The sequence below is a fragment of the Rana temporaria genome, chromosome 2 (genome assembly GCF_905171775.1).
Source record: "Rana temporaria chromosome 2, aRanTem1.1, whole genome shotgun sequence".
Lineage (NCBI taxonomy): Eukaryota > Metazoa > Chordata > Amphibia > Anura > Ranidae > Rana > Rana temporaria.
In genome coordinates this window covers 265,519,848-265,544,410 of record NC_053490.1, presented here as the reverse complement: position 1 = coordinate 265,544,410, position 24,563 = coordinate 265,519,848, and the positions used below count along the sequence as shown (strand labels likewise).

The window sequence follows — 24,563 nt, the reverse complement described above, 5'->3', positions numbered from 1 at the left end:
AGTCTTCATTTATTTGGACAAGGTTTCACTTATCACTTTATTTCACGATTTTGATGTAACATTATTTATAACATCAATCTCACAGAGCAGCTATATATATATATATATATATATATATATATATATATATATATATATATATATATATATAATGTGTGTGTGTGTGTGTGTGTGTGTGTATATACACAGTGGTAAATGACACTCCTGCCCTCCTTCTCCATATCTTCCTATTGCTAAACACTATAGAGGCAGGATATAGTATACTAGTATGTTGATTTATTACATTAACTAAAACTCACAAAAAGCTTATTTTTATGATAAATCAGTAATAAATATATCAAATCGAATTGCTAATACCTGAAAACTCAAAAAACATTGCCTCTGATGCAGATGCTGTCCGAACAAAATGAAAGGTAGTGTCAATCATCCTTGACTTTGCCTACACCATATTATTGCACAAAAAAATACACATTTATTGTCAAATAAAGATATTTATTGGGAGCTGAAAAACAGTTTTTGATATTTTTTAATGCAAATTGCTCTTCTGAAACCGTTTTTTTTTTTTTTTATTCATGTGACTGGCATGGCACTAATCAAGGCTGGCCAGACACAGACTAATACTGTAGTAATAGAAGCCCCTCCAAAAGATATTTTCCTGCTGATGCCAAAGAACGGTGAAAGATCACGTGACCACACAGCATGATTTTCAAAAAAAAAAAAAATACAGTGTCATGATATATATGATTTATGCAAATTAATTATGGCAATTAACACATCTCTGTTTTAGTATAACTTTAAATGATCACACTATTATCTCATTAGGATTAGTAAGTTATTGATTTCATTCACTAGGAATTCTCCTGACTTCAGAATTCTGCCTGGTTTGATTTATTGGACACATTTTGGCTCGTTTTTATGTAATAGAAAGATTATTTTGGTCCCTCCTCCTTCTTTATTTTTTTTATGTACTTTGGAAGCTATTACCGTATTTTCCGGCGTATAAGACGACTTTCTACACCCATATTATTCTGCCAAAAGTGGGGGGTCGTCTTATACGCCGGGTGCAGAGGCCGAACTGTTAATTTTACTAGTTTTGGGTGCTCAGTACCTGTTATGGAGGCTGCCAGGTTGCAGAGGAGATGCCACGGTGCTCATTACAGCGTGAAGACGCCGTTAAATCCATGCTTAAACCCCCGCCTGTTCCTCCGTAGTGAAGTTGTCCCTGTCGGGTGCCGAGCATGCAGTGTAATACAGTGCACGCCGCTCAGCCAATCCCGCGCTCTGTTGCACTCTGCTGCTGACTAAAGCCTGCTCGGATTGGTGCGGCGCAGGCTGATGATGTCACAGCCTCTGCCAATCCAAGCAGGCTTTGCATCCATCAACAAGGTAGTCAGATGCATTGCCTGCCGTGATTGGCTCAGCGGTGCACACTGTAGTCTGCACGGTAAAGTACCAGAATATACATTTTAAAGGTCCAGTAATACAATTAATGATACGGTACTAAAAGATTGTTCTGCCAGCCAATTATTCAGCTAAGGTATTAGCTTAGCTAATTATTCAGCCAAGGTATGTCCTGATAAATGGAAAGGGGATATGAAAGAAAATAAATTTTAAACGTCCAGTACTACAATTATACAATTAATGATACGGTATACTAGATTATTCTGCCAGCTAATTATTCAGATTTTAAAAGATGTTTTTTTTATGTTTCTGATTTTTTTTTTTTTAAATGGTGTTGTCTCGGAAAGGGGTAGTCTTATACGGCCAGTATAGCCCAAAACCCAAGTTTTCACTGGAAAAATAGGGGGTCGTCTTATACGCCGGGTCGTCTTATACGCCGGAAAATACGGTAGTTTTCCCTTGCAGATAAAATATTGCAAATATTTATTTGGTCAGGTAGGTTTTGACAATGAAGCATAGACCCAACCGGCTTATTCACTAAGGCAAAGTGCATTCCACCGAATAAAGGCTAAACTTTCAGTAAAGACGTAAGCGATTGAACTTTGCACTTCAGCTCTTTGCCTTGTCGAATATGCCTTTTTTTTGTTAGATAAAGTTCCATTTCTATTTTTATGTCCATCCATTGAATCATTTAAAGTCTTTGTCAAAATGAAGAAACCTAGTTGTTATCAGGAATAACTGATAGGCTAGTTGACTTATTATATTTCTGGGAGCTTTGTCTATCATTTAGAATTTTTCTTTAGTGTGTGTAGGAGTTAAAAAAGGACTATACTTTGTGTTACATCCAGTAAGTTACAGAGAGATTACATAAGAAAACGATGGCATGGATTAGACCCGGACTACTGCATGCCACAATTTTGCAAATATCGTATATACTCGAGTATAAGCTGTGGACCTAATTTTACCACAAAAAAATGGGAAAACGTATTGACTCGAGTATAAGCCTAGGGTGAGAATGCAGCAGCTACTGTAAGCGGAAAAGAGGGTCAACAATGCCCATTTGCTGCCTGGCCTCACTGTGCCCATTTGCAGCCTGGCCTAACCTGTTGTCATTTGCTAAACTACTCAGATCTCCACAGAATAAAGGCTAAACTTTCTGTAGTCTTAAACCAGGTACACATGGGCCGAATGCTGGGAGAGATGTTTTTCTTTTTAAAAGTCCGACAAGCCATTCGGCTGGCTTCTGTTGGACGTACATGTTGGAAAACCAGCAGCGAACCAACTCCCGATTTAGCAATGTCAGCCGATGGAAATGTTCTGATCGAAGTGTTCGGGCCGGGGGGATCCCCCTCCCCCTCTCAGAACACAACAGTTCAGCGGAGGGGGATAGATATCGCTATACTAATGTTGGAAGGTTATTACAGCGGCTCAGTTTTTTTGTGTATATATATATTTATTATATATAATACAGTGTGAATGTGTGTGTGTGTGTGTGTGTATGTATATGTGTATATATATATATATATATATATATATATATATATATATATATATATATATATATAATTTTACTTTGCTAGACTTTTATATAAATGCAGCGCTCAGCCAAATTATAACACTTATAACTTTAATCACATTCTGATCTAGTACAGCAGCTGTATAAAAAGTAGGTACATAACGCAGGTTTGAGTGTATAATGTAAAAATACGCCCCACACAGGAGCGTGGGTTTTGTGTGATTTTTAAGAAAAACACATTAACGCGGTATTTTTGGCTCTTTATAAGAGGCAGGGGGGGAGAGAGATACATCAGTGTCTGCTGATTTGCAGAAACATTACATCCCAGGGCACCCTTTTAGACATGTATGTTTCAGTTGAGGAGCAGGCCACTGGATGTAGACTTTAGCTATGCAGTCTGCCCATTGGTTGCTTCGTTACGTTTTCAGTCCTGCTTCTGGTACAGTGATCAAGCAGTTGATCATCACAGCACATATAATGTTTGCATCCAGTGTCAAGCAGGGAGATATGTTCTCATCTAAAGGCATACTGTGGGGATGTGTTCTTGCGCTCTGGCTTATCACTTGTCACCACTTTCTGCGCTCAGTGCATCTGAATAGATGGCTACAAAGGGAGTTTATAAAGAGCAAAATGAATTGTACACACAAACTAAACAAATGCAGGTGGGGTCTCTGGAATGTTATTAATGGATGCTAAGGGTGTACTCACACTGGCACTTTTAACTGAGGTTGGGCACAATTCACCCCCTTGGTCCCACTCGTTTGTGTAGTGTGACTGCTCTGAACCACGCCCAGGAATAGTTTAGTGTACTGGGACCACTTGAAAGAAGTGGTGCTTCACACGGTTCACTTGTGGGCTGGTATAGTTCACTTCAGCGTAAGTGTAAGCTGTATCAGAACACAGAACTCTCCATAGATAACTGAGGACAGAAGCAGGGATCACTTTGGTCTAGTTTGCAGAGATGATGATTTTAGTGTGCCCAGGTGCTTTTATAGCACAGTGCAAGTGCAGATCAGCAAAATGGTTGGAAGGGAGAAGAATGGAACTGTGCCCAGTGTGAGTGTATCCTTAATGTACCCACAGTTTGAATTTGAAATGTGAAGTCTAAAACAAATATATATATATATTTTTACACTAGTTAGTTGTTAACATGCTGAAACTGCTTATTCACACTAAACTGCAAAACCTTCCATTTGATTGACATAAAATATCATTTTTTGTTATAGTTGAGCCTTATTATGCATTGGTAGTGTTTTAGTGAAATGATGTTCCGTATACAGTTTCTGGATGATATGAGTTTATTTAAAAATGTATTTGTGTGCTGAAAAATCATTTAGAGAGACTAATATTTAAATGAACTTGTTAAGGAAAGTTATGCTTGTATGTACACTCATTTATTTCTATTTTATTTTCTTGTCCTGAATTATTTTGCTTGGTATTATAAATGCTAGAAATCTCAAAAAGCAATACCGGCTTTTGCAATGTGAGAAATACATCAATACAAATTGCTAGAGTATAGATTGTACTAACAGCTTATTTATTCTTTGCTGCAGGCAGAAAAATACTTTGGTAATATAACATCCAAAGCATATTTGTATGTAGATTACATCTGCGGCAACATTGTCATATCTAGAGTATAGTTGTCAACCTAATTTGTGTTAAATTATGGTTTAATGTAAATTTGTGTAGTGTTTCTGTTCCTATTTTTTACTTGCCACCTTAGGTTTCATATTCGATAATTTAAAGGGGTCATATAATTTTTGCTGCTTTGTATAAAGAGCCTTGACATTTTATTGTTTTTATAATTTTTAAATTTAAACTTAGAGTTATAAAGGCAGAAGCTTTTTTATATTAATACGTTTTATGCATTGAGATAAAAAGCCATCTGTGTGTATCAGCCTCACCAGCACCCCTAATACTTATCTGAGCCCGATCTCTCTCGATGTCCACAAATGTCTAAGCCATTGGCTCCCGTGGCTGTCAATCAGTCATTCATCCAATCCTTTTCAATCACTTTAACATTTAATTTGTGATTAAAGTGATTGTAAAGGCTCTTTAAAAAAAAAAAAAAACATGTTATACTTGCCTCCTCTGATGCAGTTGGATTTGCACATAGCAGCCCGGATCCTCCTCTTCTCGGGTCATTCTTCTGCTCTCCTGGCTCCTCCCTCTGGTGAGTGCCCCTCAGCCAGCAGCTTGCTACAGGGGGCACGCAAGCCAGAGGCTCTGTGTATCCATTCAGGCACCCGACCTGGCCCCGTCCCCTTCTCTCTCCTGATTGGCTGACTGATTTGGATTGACAGACATGGCAAACAATGGTGCCGCTGCTGTGTCTCAGTCAATCAAGAGGAATGTCTGGGACAGTTAAGACACTCGTGGACATTGCTGCCGTGAGAAGGGGCTCAGATAAGTAGTTAGGGGGTGCTGGAGAGGCTGCTACACACAGAAGGTTTTTTATCCTAATGTATAGAATGCATTAAGATAAAAAAAACCTTCTGCCTTTACAACCACTTTAAACTTGAACTGAACGTGTATGCAGCTGGTAAGATAATAAAAAAGCAAGCGCTGCAATATAGTATAAATTGGCATATTTGTGTCAGCTAATGCTGGTTTATTCTTATTTTGTCTTTATTTTTCTTTTCTTTTTCACAGTTGCTTAGCTGACACATTCTCAGACTAAATTTAGCGGGTCTCCAAATGCGTAACCTTCATTATGACCTTCTACAAATTGATTCAGGAATGCCTCTATTGTAATTTGTATAGTGCTGTTCTTATGTTCATATATTTAATAAAACTTGAATTGCCATATAGTGGATATTCAAGCCAGCAAATCTTTGTTTAAAAAATAGACGATTCAACCCCTCCGTTTTTGTGGACCTGGGCACACACCCTACTGGCTGTCCACAAGACCCGGACACAGTTAGAGATTCCGTCCCACCCAAGACTCCGAAGGATCTCCAAACTAAAGAGCCCCTTCCATAAATAGCAAGATCTGGAGAAAACTGCCAGAGCAGTTTTCTCTGTTTCAAATCTATGCCCTGCAATCTGGAGATAAGCAGACTCTGTGTCCACTAAACTGTCCATTTTACCTTTACAGTATCTCCTACTATCACAATATATATATATTTTTTATTATAAAGTGTGTGCTGAAGTTTTGGTTTCAATTTGTTAGCATGTTTAAATCTGCTTATACATGTAGCACTATCCTGTTGCAGTTACAACATTTAATGACTGGTAAGCTGCAGTATAATACATTTTTAGTTTTGACCCCTGTCACGCTGGAGGTGTTTTTCAGGCGTTTTAGCGCTAAAAATAGCGCCTGTAAAGCACCTGAAAAATGCCTCATATGCAATCCCATATGCTGCACTTGGCAGGACGTTAAAAAAAAAAAAAAAAAAGTCCTGCAAGCAGTATCTTTGAGGCGCTTGAAATCAATGGGCAGTAGCGCTTTGCGGGACGCTTTAAACTATTTGGCTGCTAGCGGGGGTTAAATTCGCCCACTAGCGGCCGAAAAGCACCTCTAAAATTATAGTAAAGCGCAGCTAAAACTAGGCTTTAATATCTCTTTAAGCTGAACATCAGGCAGCTTTAAAAGTTAAAAATGAATGCAGTTCTATATTCATTAATACCCTTTAAAAGGAAACAAATGTAAGTCCTCCTTAACACACTTTTCCCCAAAAAGATCTCCATTCACCGCAGGTTTCCCAATATATTAATATGCTGTGCTCCGTTTCCAAGCCCCTGGCACCATTTGCCGCTCCCAATCCATGCTGCAGATGACGGGACTCACCCAGCGCTGGATTTGCTGCCCTGAAAATCCACAAATGTGCACTCCTGTCCTCTGTCACCAATGTGCAGTGTGCTCTCTTTTTTGCTCTTGCAAAAATGCTGAGCTGCAAGAGTGGATTGTGCATGCGTGGGCAGGGTAGTAAGCCTAGGAGTCTTCGTTTGATGATTTCTGTGGCCACCCATCCTGTGCTGGGTGCATCCTGCGAACTGCAAGGCAGCTTGGGAAGGACAATAGTGTGATCAGCTGCAATTCTTAAAGCCAAAAAGGGAAGCTCCGCCTGTCTGTTTCCTCCCTCCTGCTGCCACATTTATCACCTGTTTGGCGAAGCGGGTAACTGGGTTTTACAGGTTCTGGCTGAGTTCGCTGCGGCGAAGTGAGACGGAGGTTCGGCCCCCTCCTCCTTCCCTTTCACAGCTGGCCCCAGTCACAGTGTGCAGCGTGTTTTGCGCATACGCAGTAGGAAACCGGCTCTGGAGCTGCAAGGCTTCACTTCCAGTTTCTCTTAGCCGAGATGGCGGCGCCAGCACCCAAGAGTGAATGGGTGAGGATGTCTGCACAGGTAAGTGCCCTAATAGTAAAAGTCGGCAGCTACAGTATTTGTGGAGGGGGGTAGAACGTCGATTTAAGGTAAAAGAAAACTCCCTTGCAAAGTGAAAAGCCTTTTTGCCTTTAGTAAATCAACCCCATCGTCTCATTCAATGGCATCCCCTTCTTAGGTCATAGTGGAATCTTAATCCTGGCCCTATCTGTCCTGCCACATTCTAAGTCCATGGCTTAATATTCTTGTTTTTTTAAATGCAATTCATATTTGGTGCTTTTGTAGAGTTTTCTTGAGCGTGTGTAAAATAAAATAACTGATTAATTGTATTAAATGTCTGATATTTTTCTGTTTGTTACATTCTTGCGTGATACAGAAGGGTTTTCACAGTTGTAAAGATTCAGCAAAATAGTTCCTTTTGATTTGCCCGTAGGCAGTACTTTTTTATACTGTGCCAAGGATTCACGCAGGGTGATTGTGTTTTACATCAGGACACCAGACAGACAAAAATAATAAACCTTCACAGAAGCACCATAACCAGTGTGAAACATTATTGTCTCATAACAACAGTTTTACAATCGGTAGGAGTAAACCAATTTCCAGTGTGATTGGTGGAGAAGGCAAGAAATTATAATTCAGCATTGTAATAGATGGAGAACAAAGCACAAGGAGTCTGTATACATTACATAGTTGGTGAATCAAATGTCTGTTACACACCATGAGAAAATCGGATGAAAATACCGCTTTCAGAGCAGTAGTAGGAAAATCCAGGGTGTGACAAATTTGCTTGGAATCTAGGAGCCAGCTAAAAAAGTTTGGAGCCAGAAAATGCACCCCGTCCCGACGAGCTTGCGCGCAGAAGCGAACACATACGTAAGCAGCGCCCGCATATGTAAACAGTGTTCAAACCACACATGTGAGGTATTGCCGCGATTGTTAGAGCGAGAGCAATAATTCTAGCCCTAGACCTCCTCTGTAACTCAAAACATGCAACCTGTAGATTTTTTTAAACATCGCCTATGAAGATTTTAAAGGGTAAAAGTTTGTCGGCATTCCACGAGCGGACGCAATTTTGAAGCGTGACATGTTGGGTATGAATTTATTCGGCGTAACATTATCTTTCATAATATTAAAAAAAATGGGGATAACTTTACTGTTTTTTGTTTTTTAATTAAAAAAAAGTGTAATTTTTTCCCAAAAAAGTGCGCTTTTAAGACCGCTGCGCAAATACGGCGTGACAGAAAGTATTGCAATGATCGCCATTTTATTCTCTAGGGTGTTAGGATAAAATATATATATAATGTTTGGGGGTTCTAATTAGAGAGAAGAAGATGGCTGTGAAAATAGTGAAAAATTACATTAGAATTGCTGTTTAACTTGTAATGCTTAACTTGTAATACCAACGGCCACCACCAGATGGCGCCAGCTTACACATCTGGTGGTAATAACTTGTAGTACCAACGGCTCACCACCAGATGGCGCCAGCTCACTTCCAAGCCAAGTCACCAGGACCCTATTTCTAGTCGCCCTGGCGACCGGGATTTGTCGAGCCCTGGGATAATCTGATGATTGTTAGTACACAGCTGTTGAGCCGATCGTGTCCGTTCATCCTATATTATCCGAAGGGACAAACTTTTTTCTTGTACGATAGATCGTACGATTTTTCCTTGCACTACAGGAGGTTTGCACTACAGAACGTGTTCCATAGGAAACCATATTAAACGGATTGCAGTGCAAATCTACAAGATGCAAAAACCTAAAAATGCATAGGTGTGAACCAGGCCTTAAGTACAGTACTCGTCTGACAAAAAATAAATAAAATCAGAGTACATTACAATACAATACAATACAATACAATACATTGCATTACTTCCGAAGTTGTATTCTGTCGTACAAGAATTTTTGTAACTTTGTTAACCTCTTCATTTTTGATATGAGACTAACATGCAGAAAAAAAAGACAATTGTTTATTCGATATTCTCATCATGTGTACAAGGCTTAAAGTGGTTGTAAACCCATATTGACACTTTAAGATCCTTTTTTTGAGGCACAGCTCTTACTGTAAAGACCCCTTTGTATGAGAAGATTAAACCTCTTTTTCTGCAGTAGCAAACTGCGTTCATGTATCTTTGGGCATCAGAGAAATTCCTTTCCTTAAAGGGGTTGTAAAGGAAAAAAATGTTTTCCCCCCTAAATAGCTTCCTTTACCTTAGTGCAGTCCTCCTTCACTTACCTCATGCTTCGATTTTGATTTTCAATGTCCTTATTTCTTCTGAGAAATCCTCACTTCCTGTTCTTCTGTCTGTAACTACACACAGTAATGCAAGGCTTTCTCCCTGGTGTGGAGAAAGCCTCTTAAGGGGGGAGGGGGCGAGCAGGAGTGTCAGGATGCCCACTAACACACAGCTCCTTTCTCTATCTACAAAGTAGAGAGTGTCCTGACCCTCCTGCTCGCCCCCTCCTCCCTCAAGGGGCTTTCTCCACACCAGGGAGAAGGCCTTGCATTACTGTGTGTAGTAACAGACAGAAGAACAGGAAGTGAGGATTTCTCAGAAGAAAAAAGGACATTTAAAAGCAAAATGGAAGGATGAGGTAAGTGAAGGAGGACTGCACTAAGGTAAAGGAAGCTATTTAGGGGGAAAACAAAATTCCTTTACAACCCCCTTAAGAATGATGTCTGCATCATCAAATACAACATTTATCAGTTGGGGAGAATATTTTATTAAAAAATGTAAACTTTGGGCTGGAAAAATTCCTCATATTCTCACGGATCCATAGTTTTCTGTGAAATACATTGGAACGTGTTCGCTTCCAGATAATTATTTTTTTATAAAAAAAATTTGTGTAACTTCCGTTGTGTTGAGAAAAGCAGACAAACTCTTCTAGTTAAATGATATACTTTGCAAGGTTTTTAGGAAACTCTTTTGAAGATTCTTTATCTGTTTTGAGGAAATTGCAGTTTCACACTGTGCCTTCTCAGAATGATTTTCTGAACTGAAGGGTCTTTCTTCATTATCTTCCTCTAGTGCAATCTCAGTGTTGTAATGAGAAAAGCTGCAGTGTCTGCATCCCTTTAGGCAAGCATACGTTTTCGAGAGTATCTTGCTGACATTGAAACTCCTATCCCAGCAGGAGGTGCTTGAAATTAGATTTGTATGTTTGTGCACGCAGAGAGAAAAGAAGCACTTCTAAGGGCTTTCTGTATACCAACAGTGTACACAATGCCTCCAGCTTGCTATATTGCCAGGAAGCCACATTTTAATTTGACCGTTTTTTTTTAAATTACAATATTTGCAGTCTGCAAAAGAAAGGTAACTATATAGTCAAATGTAAAAATAAAATTAAAGTGAAAGTTTGAGCTAGTATCTAAATGCATAGTAGAAATATGTATATAGGAGCTGTAGATTGCTTTTCAGAGGGTGCCATACAGACGTCTGGTGAGGAGGTGATATGTCATCTCCTTACTGCTTTAATCCTTAAAATGATGACTCGCCACACTTCAGATGTGTGCAATTGTAGAACGGCCCCATTCATTTGAATGTCACGTGTTCATCGGTGGTACTGCCCATCGAAAGAAACATTCTGTTAACTTTTTGCCACAAAGTAAAAAGCATAGTGGCAGCCAAATAATTGTATTCCTGTCCATACAAATACTGATAGGGATGATGCAACGATACCTTTTTTTTTATTTATTTTTTTCGATCTGAAATGTGTAAGTATATGGTAAAGGTGTAACAAATTTTTACGAACAAAGCAAACAAAAAAGTTTCGATTATTAATAGTTTATAAAATAGAAGTGGGAAAAAAAAAATCAGCAGGGAAATAAAAATGAAATGGACAAGGATAATAAAGAGTTAAGGCTGATTAGAGTAAATTAAGGGTTAATAAGGGGTTAAAACAAAGGAACATTTACCACTCATCACGTTCCCGTGAATCACCGTACCTGTACGTCGGCTCCTTTAACCACTTCAATACCGGCCCATTGTAAAATGACGTCCACAAAGGACCTCTACCGTTCAGAGTGGACGTCATATGACGTCCTGGGCTTTGTGGGGGGATATCTGAATGATGCCTGCAGCTAGAGGCATCATTCAGATATCCTTCTCTTCTGCCGGCGATTCTGCACAACGTAAGAATGATCATAGCGGCGGTTCCGCCGCTAGATCGTTCTTACAGGCAGCGGGAGGGGACATCCCCCCTCCCGCCGCCATCCGGTGCTTCTCCGGGCTCTCCGGTGCCATCGGGGGCCCGGAGAACGAATCGTCCGGCGCTGGCAGGAAGCATAGAGATGACTGGTGACCAGATGGTCACCAGTCATCTCTATGACCGTCGGAGGACCTGGGCCCGATGTGATGACGTCACGCCCGGGTCCCCGTAAGTATACAAAGCCACGATTGCGGCTGCTAAGCAACTGTAATCATGAGATCGGTGATTTTTTTTCACCAATTTCATGCTTTCAGGCCTGGAGGAGAGATGCGGGGTCTTATTGACCCGCATCTCTCCATAAAGAGTACCTGTCACACACATTCCTATTACAAGGGATGTTTACATTCCTTGTGATAGGAATAAAAGTGATAATAAAAAAAATAAAAAATAAAAAAGTGTAAAAAAATAAATAAATATGTAAAAAAAAAAAAAGAAATACATTTTTTTTTTAAACGCCCCTGTCCCCAGTAGCTTGCGCGCAGAAGCAAACGCACACGCAAGTCCCGCCGACATATGTAAACGCCGTTTAAACCACATATGTGAGGTATCGCCGCGTGCGTTAGAGTGCCAGCAACAATTCTAGCACTAGATCTCCTCTGTAAATCTAAACTGGTAACCTGTAAAACATTTCAAAGCGTTGCCTATGGAGATTTTTAAGTACCGAAGCTTGGCGCCATTCCATGATTGTGTGCAATTTTAAAGCGTGACATGTTAGGTATCTATTTACTCGGTGTAACATCATCTTTCATATTTTACAAAAAAATTGGGCTAACTTTACTGTTTTGTTATTTTTTTAATTCATGAAACAATTTAAAAAAAAAAAAGGCGTTTGAAAAATTATTGCGCAAATACCGTGCAAGATAAAACGTTTCAATGACCATCGTTTTATTCCCTAGGGTTTCTGCTAAAAAAAACATATATAATGTTTGGGGGTTCTGCATAACTTTCTAGCAAAAAAATTATGATTTGTACATGTAGGAGAGAAGTGCCAGAATAGGCCCGGTATGGTAGGTGTGTATAAAAGCCCTGTATGGAAGTGGTTAAAAGCCATAGCAGCTGCGCCTGCTCGCACGAATGGGGATGTGTGTATGTACAGATCCCCGTTCTGACAGGGGAGGAGAGACAGATCTGCTGTTTCTAGTGATTGGGAACAGCGATATGTCTCCTCCTCCAGTCAGTCCCACCCCCCACAGTTAGAAACCCACATGAGGAAACACAATTAGCCCCTTGATCGCCCCCTAGTGTTAACCCCTTTCCTGCTAGTGACATTTACACTTTACAAAAATGTGTCAAAGTGTCCGATCTGTCTGCCGCAATGTCGAAGTCCCTCTAAAAAATAAAAAAGCAGACCATAGCCATTACTAGTAAAAAAAAATTAAAATAAATACCATAGATCTCTCCGCTATTTTATAGACGCTATAACTTGTGCGCAAACCAATCCATATACGCTTATTGCGATATTTTTGGTAAAAAAAAAAAAAATGTAGAAGAATACAAATTGGCATAAACCGATGAAGAAATGTTATTTTATTTTTATATTTTTTTTTGTGAGATTTATTACAGCAAACATTTTTTTTAAATTGTCACTTATTTTTCTTGTTTATAGCACAAAAAATAAAAACTGCAGAGGTAATCACATACCACCAAAAGAGAAAGCTCTATTTATAGGAAAAAAAGGATATAGATTTTGTTTGGGTACAATGTCGCACGACCATGCAATTGTCAGTTAAAGCGACGCAGTGCCGTATCGCAAAAAAATGACAGCTCCAATTACCGAAACCTAGTTTACACTTTAGCTGTCAGCAGGAATCCCCACTGACGGTTGAATAAGTCATCGGTTGTTAAGGAAATGGCGGCCCCACTCCTTAACAACCAATAATTGCCGGCGTTATTTTTTTACATTTTAGCTGTCAGTGGGGAAATTTCACTGCTGAAAGAACCATGGCTGAAAGTACAACGTAGGCCAAAGCGCAAACCATATTTTAAGAAAAATGGATAACAATTGGTGTTCATATAGAGAGAAACTAAAAATCAACAATGTGAACATTTCCCAGGCTATCATTCCAGCCCGATCCTGATTTGTTACAAGGCCAGAAGCCAGGACATCGACCCAACATCTTTAGCCGGTTTTAGCAAGGTAATTGTTGGAAGTTCAAGTTGTTCCAATTATACAATTTTTTGTTTTGGCCAGAAATCACCTTTGAGAACTGCTGTACGGTCCTCCATCTCTTGAATATCATTCTCTTTGGCAGACCAATGTCTCAGCGATGTTGGGAATGAACTATTCCAGGAGCTAGGGATATATGCTTTAGCTGAGTTTAGCAGCTGGAGCAGTACGGACTTCTTACACAACAGGTATGTCTTACAGGACATGAGAGGTTAAGTGGCTGTCATTGAATTTTGAATGACCTCTGCTGTCTTTCAAACTGATGCCATCAACAGAAGCCCATAGGGTTTGTTGAAAAGGGCCCTTACAGTGATGTGACATAGCACAGCCATCCTGGTGACCTGACTATTTAGCCACTTAGCTACGTCACCTGCCACCCTCAAGCTAGCCATAGACCGTTTGAATCTCAGCTGGTTCAGCAGGGACCAGCCAAGATTCAAACCATGTATGGATAGGCTGACTGTACCCAAGCTGATTGCTCAACTTAGATACAACCAGCCTGTTGAATTTTTATTGCGATGGTTGCCAACGGCTATAGTCCTTAGCAGTAATCACTGTGTGTTTTCCCAGCAGGGATGCCTCCCCATGTCCCTCCACTGGGAGAATACAATGGCTCCATAGGAGGGATTTCCCCCTATCAGCACGGACTGTAATCACAGGAAAGAAATTCGCACCATCTATGGCCGGCTTCAGCCTGTGATTAAACAGTAAGCCTAGGTTCACGTTGCTACGGGTTAGAAATTTGTGCGTGTTCAGCTGAACAATTTTAACCTGGCAATGCAGTCTGACTTCCGGGGCGATTTAACTGACATCTGTGCGGGTTCCTGCACAGATGTCTATACACATGGCCCCTTGAAGTCACCAGAAGTAGTACAGGAACTACTTTTGGGAATCTGCCCGATTCGGACAGTGCCATTGCCAAATGGCATTCCAAATCGGACCAGTGTGAACCTAGGCTGAAAGAAGCAATAGACAGATGGTCTTTGTTCTTTGTCAACCCATGTGACAATAGGACACAAGTTTGGCCTCAAGCACTGCTACTACTACTACTACTTAACTACTCCCTAGAGTTCTGCTGTACAGGAGGAACTACCTTTAGTTTTTTATACTGGCCTTAAAATATATTCCTGATATATATATATATATATATATAATTATAATGCATAACTGCGTTATTTTTTCGGGATCTTCCCGGTGAGCAGCTTTAAAGTGTGTGTTCACCATCAGCAAATTTTTTCAAAAATCCCCCCCATGTAATTTTAAACTTTTGCTGAATTATAACATGGCTGCATTCTTTATGCATAGCTGGACATGAACATCTGTGTGTGCGCTAATAGCACCCCGGGCTGTTAAAACTCCAGGCATGCGCAGCACATACTTTCTTTCTCCAGAAGAGCTCAAGGTGACCACTGCAGGCTGTTCAAACTTCATGTGTGCACAGTGCACTCTCTCCAGTGCACTCTCTCCAGTGCACTCTAGCTCTTGTGATGTCTCGCTCTCTAGCAATTGTAATGTCCTGCTTGTCCTGCAAATGGCAGGACAGAAGGGGATCAAGGATCCAGTGGTTTTTGTGGAGAGGCCCCCCACAACTGCATGTGTAATGGGAGGAGGTGCAGCATTTAACACCCAAGGAGGCCTGGTATGTACTATTTAGAAGATATGATAAATATTGCCGAAGGTGAACTTGCACTTTAAATGTCAGCATGAAATTTGTAACCGGTTTATGCATTTTCTCAATTTATATAGCAGGAGTTATGTTTTTTCTTTTTAAGTTGATCACATTACACAGCTATGCTATACAGTTGCTAATGCATAAGTGTTCTGTGAATACTGCCTAGAGGTAATCTGCTAATTATATGCTTTTTCCATATCCTTAAATTAACTTTCATTCATTTGCCTTTTCATACCATGCAGATTTTTTAGTTTGGTTATTCCATTGTACTTTAAGTTAAGGTGAAACTGCACCCAAAGCAGTTATTAGCTTCATGCAGTGGATTAATCCTGTGTCTCTTTTATGAAGCTTTTTTTTTTATTTGTTAAGTTCTTCATGAAGCAAATGAGAAACCGTATATAAGTATACACTTTTCTGTTTCAGCTGTTTGTTATTAAAGCTTATCCACAAAAATAATCTAAATTATTAAGAGCCTCCCTTTGTAGTCAGATGCTTGTATAAGCTTGTTTTACAAGGAAAGTAAAGAGAAAAACTGCGGTTCAAGTTAATGAAGTGTCTAGGATAGGTAGGTTTTTTTATTTATTTTATTTTGTAGAGTTGGCTATTATATTTCACTTTGCAGAGAATTATTTTTTTTAAGCCGATTCTCTGTTCACAATGGCTTGTTCCATTTTTGCATTCCAATATAGCACGCCATTTCTTGGTGTATTACTTTTGAGGATTGCACATTGACTGCATTTGGAGCAAATGGCCCCTTCTGATGCATCTCAGTGGGCGGCTGCATGCAGCGTCGGTGTGTCCTATAATGTCATTTTGTAGGCACTGCGTGCTATATGACTATTAAAGGGGTTGTAAAGGTTTGTTTTTTATTTTCTAAATAGGTTCCTTTTAAGCTAGTGCATTGTTGGTTCACTTGTATTTTCCTTTGATTTCCCTTCTAAATGATATTTTTCTTTGGCTGAATTTCTCACTTCCTATTTCACCACAGTAAGCTTGCCCCCATCATCTGAGCGGTGGTTAGTCAGCCAGAACAGCTTAAGGAGGAGGAACAGGAAGTGAGAAATTCAGACAAAGAAAACAAAGAAAAAAACAAATTTAGATTGGAAATCGAAGGAAACGTTAAGTGAACCAACAATGCATTAGCTTGAAGGAACCTATTTAGAAAATAAAAAACGAACCTTTACAACCCCTTTAAGCTTTATTATTTCTACTTTAATAGTATATTATAATTTGTTTACAGGGCTTTAAGTTTCGAAAAATCACAAAATAAACATACATGGACTTTGCTGGAGATACAGAACATGGCTCGGCCCCACCCCTTGCTGCCTCCTCACTTTTTGTGATTGACCTCAGTGAGAATTGATGGCCCACGCTGCTGTGTCTCAAGCACTGCTTTAGTGCACATTGCTGGATCAGGGCTAGGGAAAGTATTTGGGGGGGGCTGAAGGGAGAGCTGCACACTGAAGAATAACATGCATGAAGGTAAAAACCTTCAGCCTTACGACCACTTTAAACTTTGTTTTGTTCTTTACAAAAGAACCCACTGATTTTTTTTTTTTTTATTTCATTACTTTTTTTTTTAACCCTAGAGTCCCACGATAGGGTCCTGAAACTCTGTAAATGAATGAATGTGGTAAAGTGCAAATACCCTTTTGTCTTTAGACCAGTTTCTAGTGCCTAGGGAGAAGCGTGTATCCTAGGCCCTGGTTGTGTGTAGAAAATCTAAAGAGTGTACAAGTACACATTACATACGGCGCTCCTAGAACAAGTGCAAAGTCCATTGGAACTTTCATCTGTATCTGTAGAGTGTAGACCATCAACAGGGTAGAGGAATGGATGAGGCAACTGGATGGACTGATGGCTGAACAGTAGAAGGGACCGAAACTGGAAACTCTACAGATCCTGCAGAAAATCTGGGTATGATCACCTCAATGTAGAAGAAAACGTCAGTATCAAAAATAAAAAACACTTTATTAAAATAAGCAGCACACTTACATTGACTTTGGCATAAAACAGCATGGACAAAGACATGTTGATAGGTTAATTGGCTTCCGTCTTAAAATTGGCCCTAGTATATGAATGTGAGTTAGGGACCATAGATTGTAAGCACCTTGAGGGTAGGGACCGATGTGAATGTACAATGTATATGTAAAAGCGCTGCGCACATTGACGACGCTATATAAGAACCTAAAAAAATAATAATAAGAAGAAACACCGGAGACCAAGCAGCTGTAATTAGTGTGAGGCTGCAGGCCTCACTGAGAAAACAGATGGAGAATTAAAGGGAGCCAGTAAGCTCAAAGTATGTAGATTAGCGGCGACTTTCTAGGCTGCACACAAGGATAACTGCTATCAAAATGCCTGGTGGATGTCGGGAGAGGGGGTGGAAGGGGTGTGGATGAAGCGTTTCAAGGGACTTTGCCCTCTTTTACAAATGCATCTGCACACCCCCTCTACTGACATCCACCAGGCATTTTGATAGCTGTCATCCTCGTGTGCGGCCTAGAACGCGCTGCTAATATCCATACTTTAAGCCGGCTGGGTCCCTGTCATCCTTGGTCTCTGTTTCCTCAGTGATGTCTACAGCCTTACACTGATTACAGCTGCTTGGTCTCCATACATTTTCATCAAAGTCGTGCGATCAAGGATCCGCGGGTCTGCCCACATTTTCCTATTTTCTGAGAAGTAGCAAGAGTGAAGGAAAGAGAGATAGCAAACAGCAGCAGCCCCCAGGATATAGCCTGGGGAGTTAGGAGGGGTAGACACCCCGTGGGGAGGGTTTCCCCCCGGGTAGTCCAGGAAGAGGGGGGTGGGGGGAAAGAGGGAAAATAGAGAGGGGGGGGTGGGGGGGGACCCCGCGGGCATGGATCCCCGCGTCTGGCGGCCTCATCCGCATTGAGCTGTGTGCTGTTTTTTTAATAAAGTGTTTATTTGATACTTACCTCAGCCCCCTGCTGTTCGTTTTTTTCCCCCTGGTTGTGTATAGGACCTCGACTTTGTTCCAAGGCCATATGAATATCTGCCCACCTTCAGCACCAAGTCGTATGGCCAATTCATATTAATGACAGCATATGAAATAGGGACCTTAGATTGAAAGTTTCTTGAGGGCAGGGACTGATGGGAATGGACAGTTTGTAAAGTACTATGTAAATCATTTGCACCATAAATTTCTGTCCTAGATGAATAATGTAACGCCTAATCAGTCTTCAATATGTCAGTTTCTTGTAACTTACATCTGTCTTTATTATGGCAATTTTTTGTATAACACCATTGTCATGTACAAGAGAGAAGAAGGTACATGTAACTTGTAGTAATTTTCTGTCACGTTGCATGTAATGTGACGGCTGTATTGTAACTCATCATTCTCCCAAAACATGACTTTAGGTTTTAGGTAATGTTGCAGGTAAAAAAACTGGGTTGAGTCAGGTTATAATTCCCAAAAGCAGTTGCAGGTACTAGTCTAGAAACAGGCCCATGCAGGCCTCTAATTATAAGTTTTAAGGAGAAGTAGGTCTGCACAGTGAATGTAAAAAAGAAACACTGTATATGTAAATGTAATTTGTAGCTACTTTGCTAAAGAAGTAATGTCATTTCGATATACTGCTGTTCTCATGTTCTGCAGATTTCTTTTGCTTAGCATCACATTTTGCATGTGAATTTTATTTAGAAAACCAATATTTGGATGAAATAGTTGGCTTAGTATTTTTCTACAATACATTTTTGTTGTTGTTGTTGTTGTTATTTAATGCATTGGCATGATTTGTTCATTGCTGTGTTTGTATCCTCTTAGGTCATCTACTGCTCATTTGGTGGAACCTCAAAAGGATTACACTTCAACAACTTGATAGTGGGCCTTGTTCTTCTCACCAGAGGTCGGGATGAAGAGAAGGCTAAATGTAAGTATGCAATCATAAGCATACAGGATTGCGATGAAACTGTATCAATCTAGACTGTAGAGCAGGGGTCTCAAACTGGCGGCCCTCCAGCTGTTGTGGAACTCTAAGTCCCATCATGCCTCTGCCTATGGCAGTCATTCTTGTAACTGTCAGTCTTTGCAATGCCTCATGGGACTTTGTTCTGCAACAGCTGGAGGGCCAGTAGTGTAAGACTCCTGCTCTAGAGTTTGTTTACTCTCTATATCAGCTTTCAACGTGTATAGAAGGGTAATTTCAACGGTTATTGACAGCATTATAGAATGCATAATGTCATTTATCATAAGCTGCTACCTTGTATTGAAATTCACATCTATAAATGATATAAAGCTTGTTTACCCTACTTGTGCTTTCATGCCTACCTCTCTGCAGAATTAAAAGCATGCATTTTTCTCCCCCCACAAAGCAGACCTTGAAAAATATTTTGTAGTCATAAATTAGATATCTATCTTAATTGTATATTACAGGACACAGGCAATAGTGTTCATAGACCCTAGGTCACAGGCTCATACCTTCTGGTCATTGGACAGTGGCCAAGCTTTTAAGAACATGCCCCTCCAGGATCCCCCCTTAACTCTGCCCCATTCCGTGAGCCCTCGGTTTTTTCCTAGTGGCCTAAGGTAATGGTCCTCTTCACCTTTGCGGGAAAAATCACTTTTAGCTTAACTAGTTTATTGTTTTAACTTTGGATTCTTCAGTCAACCAAGTCTTCTAAAACTACAAATAGAAGAAGTGCATCTGCATTGATACAACCTCTGTAAAACTGTGGCAGCTGTACCCAGACCCCACGCCGTGGAGAAGACCTTTTGATGTTGCTTCCTGCACTGGATCCTGCACAGGTGCTCACTTTGGCACGAAGTACAATGTGTTGTAGTCGGTTCCAGGGAGCTATACAGGTACAGAGCCGTGGTCCATCACTATGGAACTAAAGACTCCTTCGGGGTGTTCCCAGCATAATGGGCAAAGCCAAAACTTTTTTTATATATGTCCGGCATGAATATAGGTTAGGGTCACCCTGTACCTCTGACCATTACTGATGTCCCACAACAAGTATAAGTTATTTACCCCCTATTACTTGCTTTACACTATATTAGGTGTATCCTGAATAGTAGGCACTTACTGTATATGTAAAAACTGTCAAGAAACCAGGAATGTGTTTAAAATGTTTTCACTTAGTGTAATGCCGCGTACACACCATCACTTTATGTGATGGAAAAAAATGACGTTTTCAAAAACGTCACTTTAATTGACCGTGTGTGGGGGAAAACGTCATTTTATGTCTTGTAAAAAACGACCAAAAAAAATTCAAGCATGCTTCAATTTTATGTGTCGTTTTTCAAAAGTGCACTTTTTACTTCACAGAAATTGACCGTGTGTAGCAAAAAACGTCGTTTTCTAAGACGTTTTTTCATCCACGCATGCCCAGAAGCTACTTATGAAGCAAGCTTCAATGGTAAAACGTGGTGGAACGTAACCTCACTTTGCAAGAACATTGTGAGAAAAACGATGGTGTGTAGGCAACTTCGTCTTTGAAAATTGAAGTTTCAAAAACGTCATTTTTTACTTCACAGAAAGTGTCGTTTTTTTTCATCACATAAAGTGATGGTGTGTATGCGGCATTAGCTTTTATAACTTGATGCTAAAATTCAACCCTCACCTGTAGCTCTGATGGAGACCAAGTGGAAGGGAGCAATGGCAAGAAATCAGGCGAAGATTTGTTCTATTGAAGTGCTGCACATGATTCATCCTCAGAGTGACAATGCTTTCCTTGTACCAGAGCAGGACCCCATTTTAACACAGGTCTCTGCATCTGATTTCAGCAACATTTCTGGAACGCAGTTTGAGGATTATCTGGGTAAAGTAGAATTTTCTCCACCTTTGTCACAATTTCGCAGAGCACTAACAAATTTAATACAGCCATCACAGACAAAAGCTCAAACACTGGGCTCCTTCCTTGTCCACTCTACCTCATTACTCATCTACTCATTACGCCTGCCCCAAAAAATCTCCTCAGGATTCCTTCCTACGTTCTGTCCAGGATTCAAGTAGAACTATAGGCCACAAAATGTTTTATTTGATAGAGTAAGGGAGGGTGACCCCCCTGACTTTTTTTTTTTTATATATTTTTTCCATCTGTGTCGCATTGGGACAGCAAGTGAGAGAAAATCCCTGCAAATTAAGGAAATCCCTAGGGACAACACATAATTTTTTTTTCTCTCTTTCAATGATGATGGTAAACGGGACAAATGAAGTAAATCTCCCTAACGGGGGTACAGACACAACTAACGATCTGACAGGTGTTCTAATCCATCTCCAAGCTTTGCTTTTAGTTGTATTTTCAACTTCTAAGTCTAAGTTCAGCCCGTGTCTTCTACAAAGCCTTCTTCACAGTAAGGGAGCATCCTCACTTTTTATTGTACTATCTATCCTCTGTTCCCAGAGTATTTATTAGGATTCTGGAGCTTCTCCTGGCCCTTCCATGAACTCGGGGCACACAGGTCACATGATTGTTGAAGGGTTTGTTTCCATCCAGCCATCTGCAAAATGTCCACAGCAAATTTCAGATCCTTAAGTCCCCCAAAACACTTTCCACTTGAATACCTAGGCTTATTTCTAGACCCAGACCAAGAGCAGGTCTCCTCTCAGGAAAGATTCAGCTCTCTCTCATTACTCACACTTAAAATTTACCCCTCAGGGTGATTTCCCATGACTTTTCTGGATATCCAGGTAGTTTCATTCTTGGCAGTCCTAATTGCCCAAATATATTCAGGGTTTATCCAACTCAGCATTTTGTTTTCAAGGAACATCAGTCTCCTCTCAATCTACCCATGTTCCTAGCCAGTCAAGCAAGGAACTTCATAGCTTGAGGGGTTTTCATCCCTGTTCCTGGCATGCGGAATTTGATCCTACCATACCACTGTTTGATAATGAGAAACTCCAAGCCTCACAGCCAGGGAGCAGTGTTCCATTCCTTCACACAGGGAACTTGGTCACCATAGATAGCCAAATTTGCCATCAACAAGCTGCAGCTCTGAGCAATAAGGATTTTTTTTAATCTCAGATATTTTTGTACTGTGGAAATCTGGTTACACCTGAGCCTGGACACTCATGGGGGTAGCCTGGAATGCCAGTAGAGCAAGCTTACCCAGCATGCTGTGTGTAACTGAAGAATGTATATCAGAACCTTCATCTAGGAAAAAAGAAATCGCGCATACCCCCTGGCGGTGGGGTATGGAAACATATGAACTTTGCTTCTGACCACCTGGTGATGGGAAGAATAAAGTGCCTAATTGCCTTGCCTGCATCAAAAGGCGAACTGTTGCTGGAATGCTGACCTGGGTCGAGAAGTTTGATATATAATGGTGCCACCTAGTGGAGACCACAGCTTGCTTCCTAGAAGTTCTTCGGGAGGTTTTGTTTGAAAATGCTTTAAGAGGTAATGGCCAGCTAGGGTTCTTCTTCTTCTTCTTCTTCTTCTTCTTCTTTGTTCTGGAGCCCAGCCAGCGTGCATAACCAGAAAGGAAGGACTTGCAGTATTGTATCACCCCTGCTCTTTTTTTTTTTTTTTTTTTAATGCTCTTTATTAAATGTCAGCGATTGTAGAGAGAGAGGTAGAATGGAAGATAATGCTTTTTTAATGCAAATGAAACTGAAACGAAATGACCTGTTTAATGGAAGCCTGTCACAAAAGAAGTGGGCTGCTGCTGTGGAGTTCTCCCTGAAAATGACAGCTACCCGACTGTCCTGCTCTTAATGCTTTGGCTTTAATACTTTCAAAGTCATTAACCCTCAAAAGTTATAGACATAAGAAATTACTTTTCTGTTTTATTTGTTTGCTGCATTCCCTTTTTGGGTCTGTGAGATTTATTAATTCTTTCTTGACCAGAAGTCATTGATGTCTCATCCAAATTTGGCAGCACAAAGCATGCATCGATGAACTTGACAATAACTTTATGACTAATTTGCATTTTTATACTGTATACATAAAGGTCATATAAGACTTTTATTCAGCACACTATTTCAATAAAAAAAACGTTATTTTAGGCTGACAAATGCACAAAAACAAATTAAATTTTGTTTAAAATGATTTTTAATACTGTAATATTTGACAATTACAGTATTAAACAGATGAACACTGCCCCCTTTAGGCTGCATTAGTTACTGCAGTGCAATCTGGCTTTAGGCTTTTTTTCCTATCATCAGAAAGCCTTCAGCCTGCATGTGACCACTACGTTAGAGTTGACATAGTGATTGCATGATTAGTAACCACCTTGATTGGTTCCAAATAATCAGTGAGCATTGGGACTGTTACTGACTCGTGATTCAGAGCTACCAGCTGTCCAAAGTGTACAGTGTTGGCTCAAAGTATCTCCAGCATGGAGCGTAGAGTTTTGGGCCTGAAGTAGCTAAGCAAGACACAGCCCAGCATATTAATTTGCATGCCATATATTTTATTAAATAACAATAAGGTTATTATTCCCATGATTTGTTGCCTTTATTGACTGGTATCATTCTGTTTAATCATAGAGCCACATTGTTTGTATACCAACAATATGCATTACCATCTCAAACATTATATTACTGGTTTTATTGAAAAAATTATCTTTTTGAAGATCTCAAATAAGGATTGACTATATGTATGTATATACCGGTAATCTATGCATGATACTTTTAAACAGTGTTTCTATGATTTTGTTTTTGTTCTGTTTTGTAGACATTTTTAGCCTGTTTTCAAATGAGTCCGGTAGCTATGTTTTACGGGAGGATATGGAGAGCATGCTTAGTGTTGTGGATGGAGAAGTCCCAATTGCCCTTAAGAACTGTTTTGCTGAGGTATGTATGAACTTTACATTCTTATTTTCTAACACTGCCTAGAGTTTTTTTTTGGTCTATTCTGCAGTTGAACTTAGGCGATAAGCTCATTGGCTGGACCAGCAATCCAGTGTGCTAGAGTCTTAATAAAGCAGGGTCAATTTATTGTTGGTAGAGGGTGGCATTTTCTTACCCATTTTTATGTTTTCTTGCATAGTCGAATCTGTTTATTTTAATTCTATTTTACCTACATGTTATGTTGGTAATAATTAGTAAGCATTTAATATAATTATGTATAAATGTGCTGGACCATATGACTTTAACTATATATACACCATGTTATTTATTCATAATTATTATTAATTGAATAATTTTTAAAGCATTTTCACGTTACAGCATTTCAAAGGTGCCTAAAACTTTTGCACGGTACTTTATATTATGTAGTATGTTTTTAAACTGATATTTTATATTATTTTACTATACAGCCATGGCCAGAAGTTTTGAGAATGACACAAATATTAATTTTCAC

The 24,563-nt window shown here is 39.9% G+C and overlaps 1 protein-coding gene across 2 annotated transcripts in view; it reads left to right on the top strand.

Moving 5' to 3' along the window:
- USP32 (ubiquitin specific peptidase 32) overlaps positions 1 to 24,563 on the top strand; it is a 265,092-nt gene that overhangs the window by 86,109 nt on the left and 154,420 nt on the right. For both annotated transcript variants that reach the window (XM_040336910.1, XM_040336911.1), the window contains exons 3-4: positions 19,081 to 19,186; positions 23,937 to 24,055. In XM_040336910.1, the coding sequence (XP_040192844.1) occupies positions 19,081 to 19,186; positions 23,937 to 24,055 (225 nt within the window). The remainder of the gene's footprint in view (positions 1 to 19,080; positions 19,187 to 23,936; positions 24,056 to 24,563) is intronic.